Source organism: Magallana gigas, chromosome 1 (assembly GCF_963853765.1).
Source record: "Magallana gigas chromosome 1, xbMagGiga1.1, whole genome shotgun sequence".
Classification (NCBI taxonomy): Eukaryota; Metazoa; Mollusca; class Bivalvia; order Ostreida; family Ostreidae; genus Magallana; species Magallana gigas.
Window position 1 is genome coordinate 74,555,812 of NC_088853.1, and position 12,080 is coordinate 74,567,891.

General features: G+C 34.4%; 1 protein-coding gene across 43 annotated transcripts in view; it reads right to left on the reverse strand.

Moving 5' to 3' along the window:
• Window positions 1–12,080, reverse strand: part of LOC105336913 (leucine-rich repeat-containing protein 71) — a 56,653-nt gene that overhangs the window by 16,955 nt on the left and 27,618 nt on the right. For 30 of the 43 annotated variants that reach the window (XM_034464868.2, XM_034464867.2, XM_066075312.1 and 27 more), the window contains exons 2-12: window positions 8,005–8,111; window positions 7,396–7,473; window positions 7,030–7,236; window positions 5,348–5,473; window positions 4,663–4,738; window positions 4,086–4,160; window positions 3,900–3,968; window positions 3,302–3,461; window positions 1,454–1,537; window positions 963–1,052; window positions 187–300 (exon numbers count right to left, since the gene is read on the reverse strand). In XM_034464868.2, coding sequence (XP_034320759.2) covers window positions 187–300; window positions 963–1,052; window positions 1,454–1,537; window positions 3,302–3,461; window positions 3,900–3,968; window positions 4,086–4,160; window positions 4,663–4,738; window positions 5,348–5,473; window positions 7,030–7,236; window positions 7,396–7,473; window positions 8,005–8,111 — 1,186 coding nt within the window. Of the gene's footprint in view, window positions 1–186; window positions 301–962; window positions 1,053–1,453; window positions 1,538–3,301; window positions 3,462–3,899; window positions 3,969–4,085; window positions 4,161–4,662; window positions 4,739–5,347; window positions 5,474–7,029; window positions 7,237–7,395; window positions 7,474–8,004; window positions 8,112–10,574; window positions 10,719–10,778; window positions 10,881–12,080 lie in introns of those variants that run through there. The other 13 variants (XM_066075371.1, XM_066075428.1, XM_011441496.4 and 10 more) reach the window with 6 other exon arrangements.

A 12,080-nucleotide genomic window follows, 5' to 3' on the forward strand; every position in this document is an offset into this window, starting at 1 on the left:
CTATATAGCGATATTATCTTACCGACTGCCTTAAGTTTGTTTTAATGATAAAAAGTAAATAAAACAGTAAAAAACAAGATTTTGTAACATTATATCAAGTTTCAACTTGACTACGAAACCTGACGAGGGAAGATTCTAAATCTGGCAAAAGGTTTTTTACTGCCTTGAATTCTCTTCTGCTCTCACCTTTTTGGTTTTGGCCGACTGTTTCTGCTTGGACTTGTCGTTTTTATCGTGTTGGGAACTACTTCTGACACTGCCGGGTCTGTCCTTGGAGTCCGCACGACGACTCGGTGGGGGCTACAACACACATTGAACACTGAGTCATGAGTGGCCTTACACACTGTTCTTTATTGGACATGATTAGGCTATCAGACTTAAAACTTGTTGAAAATTTTACCTGCAGACTTGTTGAAAATTTTACCTACAGACTTGTTAATGATTTGACTAACAGTCTTGTTCAAAATTTTACTTAGACTTTTTCAAGATTGTATGAACAGACTTGCTCAAGATTGATTTACAGAAAAATTACAGAATTGTTCATGATATAACTTACAAAATAATTTAGTTATGATCCGACCAACAGACATATTCATGATTTGACCAATAAACATGTTCTCATCTGATGTATTCATGATTCGATTAACAAACTTGTTCATAAGCCAACTTGAAAACAAGTTCATAACTTGACTTACATACGGACAAGATGTGACTGACAAACTTGTTCAAATTTTGACTTACAGACCGGTTCAAGATTTAACTTACAAACCTGACAGGTACAAATTTTGACTTAAAAACGTGTTAAAACATTGATTTACAGAGTTGTTCAAAATCTTACATACAAAGTAGTTTATGATTTGACTTAAAAAACGTGTTCAAGATTTGACTTACAAAATTGTTCAAATTTTGACTTACAAACTTATCAAAGTTTAACTTAAAGACTTGTTCAAGATTTGACTTACAGACTTGTTTCTGTCAGGAGAACCCATTGAAGATTTCTGTTTCCTCCTCTCTACCACCTCCTCGTGTGACAATGGAAACCTGGACAAAACCTGACAACAAAAATCAGCCTTTTATTTATTCTATATAAAAAACCCTGAAAAAAACTGTAAATTTTTTACTTTTCACTAGTACTTAATATCATGATTCAACTGTTCATCATACTGCAAGAATATAACTTTGTGTTATAAATTAATACAGTTCAAAACTGTCTGAAAAATAAAAGGGAGACTGATTTTAAAATTTATGAGAGAGTTGCTTCTTTTTTTACACGGACATTTATTTCTTGCATTTAATATGGAATGTACAATTAATCAACAATTTATCATCATTCAACTTTTAAAAATCTGAAAATTAAATCTGCAATCAGCATCATCAAATATATGAGAATATAAAAAAATGTTTCAAGCATCAAATGAAACTGCAGGAAATGTTTAGGTTCATCATGGATTACCTCCCCTAGTTTAACTGCGCCTTTATTCCCAATCTGGTTACTGGCTAGAGAGAGAGACATCAGCGTACGGTTCATCCTGAGGCCCTGTTAACAAGATATAGTGAATATACAAGTCATAACCACAATACAGAGAGAGAGAGAGAGAGAGAGAGAGAGAGAGAGAGAGAGAGAGAGAGAGAGAGAGAGAGAGAGAGATCAGCGTATAATTCATCCTGAGGCCCTGTTAACAAGATATAGTGAATATAAAAGTCATAACCTCAATACAGAGAGAGAGAGAGAGAGAGAGAGAGAGAGATATTAATGGTTGCCTGATTGCCTGGGGCAAATAAGATGTCATTTTGGGCAAGTGAAAAATTTAATAGAAATACTTAATGAAAACTATTTCTAAACATATCATGATGTAGTTTCATCTCACTTGCTTACGCACAGAATTTATTAGATCGAATATATTTCTCGTGCAACTTATCTTGATCATAAAACACGTCGTCGGTAGCAGTGACTGCACTACAAATGGCTGTGCATGCAGTCTTGTCCGTAAATCATTCATTCGAGGAGAAGCATTAAACAAGACATGTTATTAAAATTGAATGAGGTTTAATATGCCAAAAACTCTGGTCCAATGGATATTTTGTCGAGCAACTGACTTATGAAATAGAACTTATTTCACTATTTGGTTATCATATTTTAGAGTTACTCAAAATTAATGAATGTGGAGTTGTTGTCTTGATATATTGTAATTTTTGGGCTATCAATTTTTTCATTCAGGCAAGTCAGAATTTCAGTTTACTTGCCCATGGCAAGTGGATTGAAAAGTTATTGTCTATCTCTGAGAGAGAGAGAGAGAGAGAGAGAGAGAGAGAGAGAGAGAGAGAGAGAGAGAGAGAGAGAGAGAGATCTTCCCTGTAAACAAGATATACTGTATACAGGGTTATTTTCGCCCCATGTAAATTTGCCCTTCTATACTTTCACACCATTTTGAATTCACTCAGACACGGATGTGTTTAGAGGGAGATAATTTTAGGCATCTGAATTCACCCAGTCTTAAATTCGCCTGCTGACAACAAGGGCAAAAGGGACAAAAATTAAACAGGGGCAAGTATTTTCCCTGTATATAGTAGTGCAGTCAGACAAGTCACTCTCAATTAATATTTTAGGCGATGATAATTATCAAAACCTAACAGCAATAATCGCAGATATTGTTTCCAATGACACTTCATGTTTTGAAGCTCTTTTTCTTTTAAAATAAATGAAACACAGAGAGAGAGAGAGAGAGAGAGAGAGAGAGAGAGAGAGAGAGATCTTCCCTGTAAACAAGATATACTATATACAGGGTTATTTTCGCCCCCTGTAAATTTGCCCTTCTATACTTTCACATATTTTGAATTCACTCATACATGGATGTGTTCAGAGAGAGATAATTTTAGACATCTGAATTCACCCAGTCTTAAATTCGCCTGCTGACAACAAGGGCAAATGGGGCAAAGACTAAACAGGGGTGAGTACTTTCCCTGTATATAAGTCAGACAAGACAGAGAATGAAGCAACACATTCAAACATTCAAGGTTGGGTTATTTCTTTGAGCAATGCGAGAAAAATCTCAAAGAAGTTGCAAATGAAGGAAACAAATGTTGTATTTCTAATAAATGAACAAAAACAGAAACTTGATTCTACATTAGCACACAACTATTCACATTTGAAAAAAAAAAAGATTTTGATTTTGATGTATGCAAGGCCAATTTTTTTCTCAATTTTTCAAGATATATGATAGCTAGGTAACCTCTCCCCCCTCCCACCTTATCCTTTTATGATAATTTTAATTTAAAGAACTTAATGGCTACCATGACTTACGTTAGCAATATCCACGGCTCCTTGGTCAGAAATCTGGTTCCCTGCCAGGTTGAGGGAGACCAGTTTAGTGTTGGCCCGTTTGACAGTGCCCAGCGCCTCCCCGATAGATTTGGCCCCTAGGTCTGTGATTCCACAGTGTCTCAGGGACAGGTTCTGTACCCTGCAATGAAAAGGGGGAATAGAATTAATAAATTAAGGACACACGAGACGTTCCTCAATTTTATATAATTTTGCTTGATATATCATTCCTCATTCATTAACATTTTATTCTGTCAATTCCCAAAAATTCAGGGTACATTACCAGGCTCTTTGCAGAGCTAGAATATTTAGAATTTCCCTTAAAATAGCATACAAAATGGATTTGAATCCTTATAAATAGTCATATATTATACATTTTTAATTGAACTCCTTATATCTAAATAAAACCGGTATCATATAGCATAAAAAAATAATTTTGGGATTACTTAGTGGAAATCTTCACATTGTGGAGATAGGAAAAATAGACAAAAATGGAAGATAGGTCATGTCTTTCATTGGTATCACATCAATGCAAAACGAATCAAACGAAGAACAGACACTGATGATTTTGTCAACTTACGGACTTTCGTCTGTGATCAGTTCATGCCAGTTTTCTTCTTTCACAACATTTCCATCTAGAATTAATGTCCTGTAAATGCAGATGGTACATAGTAAGAAATGTGTGATACTATCAAATATTTACTTCAAAAGAGAGAGAGAGAGAGAGAGAGAGAGAGAGAGAGAGAGAGAGAGAGAGAGGGTGTACCTGAGATTGACAATACTAGGCAGTGTGCTGGCCATTATACTGACAGTTTCACCATTTAATCCTGTGTTCCACAAACTGAAAGAAATAAATACAGTTATAAATGATGTAGTAGATTGTGTGTGTATGGATGTGAAAGTTTACAATTTTATTATGTTTACTATGGATTATGTATACAATTATCAATATTCATTGTCTAGTAAAAGAAAATCTGTTATGTACATATACAGTATATAAGTTAAGAAATACAAATTTGTCTTTTTCACATTCAATTACCTAACATTGCTTCAGAATGTTATGAGTTTCATAAACCTACTTCATTGTGCGGAGTTTCTCTACCAGTACTTTCAGTTCTTTGATTACAGATATTATAATCAATGATCTACTTTATTGTGCTGAGTTTTTCTGCAAGTACTTTAAATACTTTGATTACAGATATTATAATCAATGACCTACTTTATTGTGTGGAGTTTCTTCACCAGTACTTTCGGTACTTTGATGACAACCTATTTCATTGTATCATGTTTCTCTACCAGTACCTTCAATACTTTGATTACAGATAATATAATGAATGACCTACTTTATTGTGTGAAGTTTCTCCATCACTGACCAGCACTGTTTCAGAGTGTTCATCATCACATCATCAATTTTCCAACCTAAAATAAAGAATCAAATACTGTGGTTTCATCAATATTCGTTGAATACCAATTTTCGTGGATTTCGTTGTTAAGTTGATCCACGAAATTAGATATTCATTGAAGTTCAATTTCAACTAACATTTTGTATTGATAGGATCATTGGCCATGAAATTACGTATCCTCGAAACTGTGGTTTTTAGAAAATCCACGAAAATTGATACCCACGAAAATTAATGAAAAAACTGTAGTTATATCAAAGCTTCATTTTACGTAGATGTCATTATTAAAAACAGCTATTTAATGGTACAATTGAAAAGGCCTTTTTTTCAAATAACTACCGTTTCTTATTCTGGCATTAGGTCAATACTTTAAATAGCAGATCATAAAACTAATTTATATCAAAAAAGCTGAAGAATCCAGATACATTTGTATTTATCTTTTTTCATTCTCTATTTTTCCTCCCTCTATTTTTTCTGTCTTTCTTTCACTCTGTGGCGCTCTTACCCACACACTCCTTCTCTACAGTGTTTCACTGACCTTCTCTTGAATTCTATTCCTCTCTCCTACTTCATCTCTCTCTCTCTCTCTCTCTCTCTCTCTCTCTCTCTCTCTCTCTCTCTCTCTTACCCCTGATGTAGATCTCTGTCACAGTTTCCCCTTTATCGTAGTTCTCCATTTCTACCTGGACACAAGGCTTAAAGAACTCAAATTTATCCTTGACAACGTACGTTTTGGGAGGTGGTTCCGCATTTTCTGAATAACCAAAACCTTTCAGTAAATCATGTGCATTTATGAGCTCTCAGCTGTTTTAAAGACTTTACAAAAGTTCTCTGTTTCAATTCAAGTATGAATCAACTTGTATCCTCTGCTTGTTTTATATTCCTACATATTTTTAAATCCTATTTTTAATACTTACTTAATGTATAAGAGAGTTAAATTTAAATATGTATGAAAAAAAAAAAAAATTTCCAATCTTTTAACGATATAAAATAAGCTATTTGCACAATAATTTACAGAAAACAAAATTTCAAATAGTAGAACATTATTATTAATATTATGACAGTTTTTTTGTTAAAACATTTTCATTAGCAAAATTCAAAGAGATTAGTTTAAAATAATGGGTATCTGACAGTTATAAACAAGTTGTAAAAAAGATTCGTACATGAAGCATACATACATAACAATACAGTATTAAAGAGAATACTTTTAAAGTCACAGATCAGCATCTTTATACATTTATCCCACATTACCAAATTAGGAGAGAACACACAGGGTTTTAATTCTTAGATTAAAATTAAAGTCAAAAAGATACAGGACGGCAAGGAATAGAGGAGTAAAGATGAAACGGAAAAAACAAAATGTTACCTCCGGTTCTGGGATATCATATCGGGTTATTGACAAAACTAATCGTAACTTTTGACATGTCCCATTCAAGCTTATCCTGAGAAATGTTGTGATTAATACATCATATTGTTGTGAATCATGTATACATGAATTACCAATATATGGTAATTTTTCCATCAAGAAAACAACAATTATGTGTAACCTATTTTGGTACAGTGTTTTTTCAAAGAACTACTAATGGTTAATCTTAATTCATCCAAATTCAAATAATTTATTTATCATCAAATCAATTTTGGTAATAATTTACCATCCTGATATTTATTATAAACTTTGAATTAAAAACTGTTCTGGCTGACATATGATTAACATTGGTGGGTGACTGTCAGACACAATGGATATCGAGGTGGGGGAGGGATTAAAGATTTTTATTCACTAGATTTTTATTTTATCCTAAACAAGTCACCATCTCTGGCAAGATTTTGAGGTTTTTGATTTTTATTTTAAAACATGGGTAATATGGAGGTGGCAGATAAGTTTACATAACTGCCAAATTATTTGAGGTTAAAAGGGGAAGATTGGGGGGTGGGGTTAGGGGGTGGGAAATTTAGGGAACATTTCACACTCGCTTAATGTATTCATTACAAAATATGGCAAGAGGTTACAAAACACAGTTACAGCTTTGTGATTTGGTGATTGACTCAGGAGTTTGGAAACTCTTTGAGAATGGAAGGGAAGGGGAGATAAAAGGGGAGGGGAAGGAATAAAATGTAAAAGGCTGGATATAAATGGGAAAGGGGAGGGGATATAAAAGGGAATTGGAGATTGATTGACTCTGGAGGTTGGAAACTTCTTTGAGATAGGAGGTGATGGGATTTAAAAGGGGAGGAATGATAAAGAGGAAAGGGAGGGGGCATTTCAGGGGGAGGGGCGGGGCAGCTGTTAATGTATTAGACGCAAGCACCCACCACCCTCGGTGTCCAGTTCTGGCTCTGGTTCCGGTTCAGTGATCGCACTCTTGCCTTTATCTTTCCCCTTTTCTGGTTTGCTGCTCTCAGGTGCTGCCTGCGTGGGAGGTCGGGCTCGGTGAACCACGGCGGGAATAGTGGCCATGCCGGTACGGCGACACAACTCTGTGAAGTCAGCTTGGAAGTTTCCCGTACAACTGTAGGGTTCTAAAAATAGAATTCCTGGTTTTACCCTGATTCTTGTGACTAGTTATTTTTATGATAAAAAAAAAGCAGTACAATAATCATCTTTCACCAAATATATGTTAATACTGTACAGTGAATAATAAATAATAAACATACAGAAGACCATTGGATCTTTCTCACCTAGAGGCTTGTCAGGGTCAAGGGTTGGACTGAGGGACGGTGAACTAGAGGACAGTGTGTGAACACTCTCAACAGGCACTAGTAAGGAGGGATAGACAGAAAGAAAGTATAGAGAGAGAAAGAGACACAGATGATTAGACAAAGTCACAAATTCTGTAATATAAGCAAAACTTGAACACAAAGATATAGCAAAAGAAAAAGAGAAAGATGAGTGAATCAGAATGATCAGACAAAGTTAGAAGTTGAAATCAACAATAACGTGTAAGAAAAAAAGGGAGAGAAAGATGATCTGGGAATGTCAGAAGTTGTAAGAAAGTCTTCAATGGATCTATATCCACTTCAATGATGCTCATGGATCTATGTCCAAAGCTGGTTCAGCGATGGGAAATCAATAAATCTTATAACTGATTATTCAGTTTGACCCCTTTCTTCTTTATGTTAAGGCGGAAATATGGGAGTTTTAAGGTCTTATTCCCTAATACATGAAATTAATTTTTTAAAGGTACAACTTTTTAAACATAAAATCTTACTCCTTGAACTCATATGTCATTAATATACAACTGTGATGATAAGACGTCTCTTACATTGTTTGAGTGTTACCACGGTTACCTGGTGTTTTGTTGGGGTCTTCCTCATCCTGACTAACGGCCGACTGGTTCTTCTCGCCCTTCAGAGATTTCTCAACTTTCTTTCCCATCTTGATTTTGTTGGCAACACTATAATGAAAAATAAATTAATAAATTGAGAACTTTGATATTGAACGATAGGTTTAATATTTGTTTTATCCTCTTTGAAATATTTGAGCACTCAATATTTCATCAATTTTATTCAATGCATTTTGCAGTCATGAATCCCCTTGTAACTTTTTTAATCAAGTACAATGGTTCATGATCACATCATCACTATCATGTTACGAATATCTTGATACAGAAAACACCTATAGTACATTGTCACAAAAAAAAATACTGCTCTAGTTTTGAACTGGTTAATCTTAATTACAGATAAAGATTTAGGGCTGGGACGATAATGTACTTAGCCGATTCGGTACATATCACGATACATGAGATGCGATACGATACATATCACGATACATTGCAACTAAATGAAAACATGAATAAGGGTTAAAAATTTATTCAATCTAACGATGTATTACCGCATGTTCAAATTTATTTTGATATATTTAAACTGAGCGTTGCACAATTTACAAATGACTTAGTCTCATATACACTACTTTTTCATAAAAAAGTAATCCAAAAGTTGTCCACACTCCAGATTTAGCTTCCTAACAGTTTTGACAGCTTTACGAAGTTTTCCGCCATCTTTGTACTTTCATATTAGGCGCGCAGACTAAAAAAAAGCCGCCATATGAAGCTCGGATATTTTTGGAGAATAAAAAAAAGTTCGCATAGGTATCGTTGTATTAATGGTAAATGTATGGATCCAAATATCGTCAAAATAAATACCGTGATGCACCGGTGCATCGGTGGATCGTCCCATTCCTATAAAGATTATAATAAATCAGTCAAAAATAGCGCAATTTTTTGTGCGTGATATATTGCAACTTTTTATACCATATACATATAAAACTTTAACTCTCAGGTCTTTCATCTAAATTTTTCTCAGACCGAGCAGCTTCATTGTCATAGCCCTACAAGATTTGTTTGGCCTTTAAGCTTAGACTACGCAATTGGTGTATGTTTCGCTTGAAACCAGCATCATTATTTTAAACCAGTTTTGGCGCAAGAAATAGATAATTACTCGTACTATTAAAATGGTTCGATAATTTCTCCTACTGAAAGTCCAAGGCCTTGTTAAAATGGTTCAATTTGTATGACAATTTGATGTACTAATAGAAATATGGCATCGTATACTTTACATGTACATATATCAAAATTTTAAAACTTGATTTTTAATGACGTTCATTTTTGTACAACATAATTTGAACTCCTAATGAAATTTCAAATTGTTACAGGAAACTGCCAGTTTGATGTCAGAAACAAAGATGCGATACTGGCCCTGTACCAGTTATCGGCTAAAATTTAACGTTTTCTTTTCGCAATTCCTTATTTCTTGATATTTTTGGATAAAACTTGACATAGTTTAAAAAGTGCACTCCTTATTTATCAATCTGTTAGTTTATATCATTATTTAGAACCCAAAACATCTTGCCGTTTTGTGCTTTTAAGCACGCCCCGAATTTGCCGAGTTTTTACGATTTACTGTACCAGTTATCGGCTTCGTGATAATAACATAGTAAAAATCCGTGTTCATGTTGATTTTATACTCTGCTAAATGTAGTTTAAATTATGCACCTTGTGAGGTCAAACTAAAGTATTCGGGGTCATGATACATTATAAACAAAACTCATAAAATAATTCGTTTATTATCATACGGTAATACACCAAATCGTATACTATTCAATACATAATTGTGCAATCAGGCGTTCAATTGCGCTACGAATCTTTCGGAAATTCGTGAATTCCTTTTGTTTATACATGTTAAATGTATTTATTTTATATGTCAAATCAAAGAAGGGATATAATAACGTATCACAAAAAGGTAATATTCTATTTTTAACTTATTACGCCACTTCCCCCACTGCTGAAAGTGCAAAGATGTAAAATCAGCGGTAAACAATGATCGTTTAAGCTCATGTATAAAACATATTCAAGAAAGTTTTCAAGCAAACTTACTTTTCTTTATTCGAAAAAGACGACTGAAATAAAAAATATTGGATTGTTGCGTGCTATAAACCCGAACTCTCAGTTTAGCCGATAACTGGTCTTAGCCGATAACTGGTACAGTACCAGTACAGTGTATAAGTTTGTTGAATTGGTAAATTTTTTTATCACAGATTGTTGTATAGACTAATATACAACCAATCTAAGCCTGGAATCATAACACATATATCACTACAGTCTACATACAGAGCTTAAGGGCTAGCTTGCACGAGACGGAAAGGTAATGTACTTTAGCCTTTAACAATTATTGGGTTCAATGAAAATATCTTTACATGATGAAGATTTATGGAATACTAAACGTACAGTAAGCATGGGCTGTTTGACAATACCAATATTAATCAAAAATGAAAATAAAGAATTCGAGTTCAATAACTTCATTAATTAAGTTCTGTGGTGGCCTTTAGTTAGCTAAATAGTCTGATCACAACGTGCGATTACCTCTACCTCTGTTCAATGTTGACACGACCGCATGACAACGTAAAATTTTGGCGGATAAACTTCCGCGTGAAAATATCTCAAAGAAATTCTTGTTTACTTTCGATTTATTACGCCTTATAAGATTTTCTCATTACAATAGTTTGCTTTAATAATTTATTTGGATGTTAAAAGATATGTTATCATTAGATTTTATGCTTAATTTACCTAATAGTTATTATTCCGCGACACTGCAGTCATTGAGACATGCGTGCTACTTCCCTTCCTTATAAACTTCCGCTCCCCTTGACAACGTCGTGATACGAGTTACCCCGCATTGATTAAATGTAATGATTTAAAGGAAACGTGCGCGGATCCAGAAAAAAAAAATCAAGGATGGGGTTTTCCATGTTTTCGGTGGTTTTTTTTTAGTTTGGCAGGATGTGTATATGTGTGTGTGTGTGTGGGGGGGGGGGGGGGGGGGGTTCTGGGGCATTTATTTGGAAGTTTTACGATATACATTTTAAAAAAATTGAATTTTGCAGGGGGAGGGGGGTGGACCCCTACCCCCTATGATGTTTTGTTTTTGTTTGTTTTTTTAAATAAAGTAATGAGTAGAAAATGAATAATAGTATTAAAATGATTAAATTAAATAATAAAATAAAAAGTTGTTTTCCTTGAAAGCTTTTAAAAATTCGAATGGAATCACCCGCCCCTCCCCCTCGACGTCAAAAGGAAAAAAAAATACTGATAAATAAAATAAAATAACAGTTGAAAGCACATGCAGGGACTACAAATTGATTAACCTTCCTGAATTTTATCATCTCTTATGATATGTATCGCGTCGGTTGACAATGTTTTTCTCGGGGTGTCAATTTCAACTGTTACCCTCCCAAACAGGCACTATTTATATAATATATAATGTATACCTACATTTCCTTTAATGAACGTTAAAAGACAAAGACCTTATTAAAAATCAGTAATTATTTATTCAGTTCATGTTTGAAGCACAAAATCATAATTTAAGGTGAATGATCCATGCATGCAGACACGTAGCATTGGTTTTTTAAAGAGGGTGGGGTTGGGTGTTATCTCCAAAATCTTGACAAGAACAATAAAACAAATAAAAAATTTGATATAAGCTCCCCAAATGTATTGAGACAAACCCATACAAATTAAAATGTTCTATATATAAAAATTTTGAAAATTGCTGCGGGGAAAAAATTTGGGACCATGCACCCCCCCCCCACATTTCGATGCCACCTGCCTGGGATCTGCCTCGTTTGTAGCACATCTACCTCTCTGGTTTCTTGTAATTACATGATTGTACTAGCGATTACATGTATGATGTATGTTGGTATCAAAAGGTGGTTAGGGTATAAGGTTATGGTGAGGAGGTCTACACCCCATCCCCACCCCCCTCTCCTTGTCCGGAAATTCTGCTATATTAAAAACAAAACAAACAAACCAAAAAAACTTAACCCCCCCCCCTCCCGCAAACAGAATGGATCCGCGCCCACAAACATAATC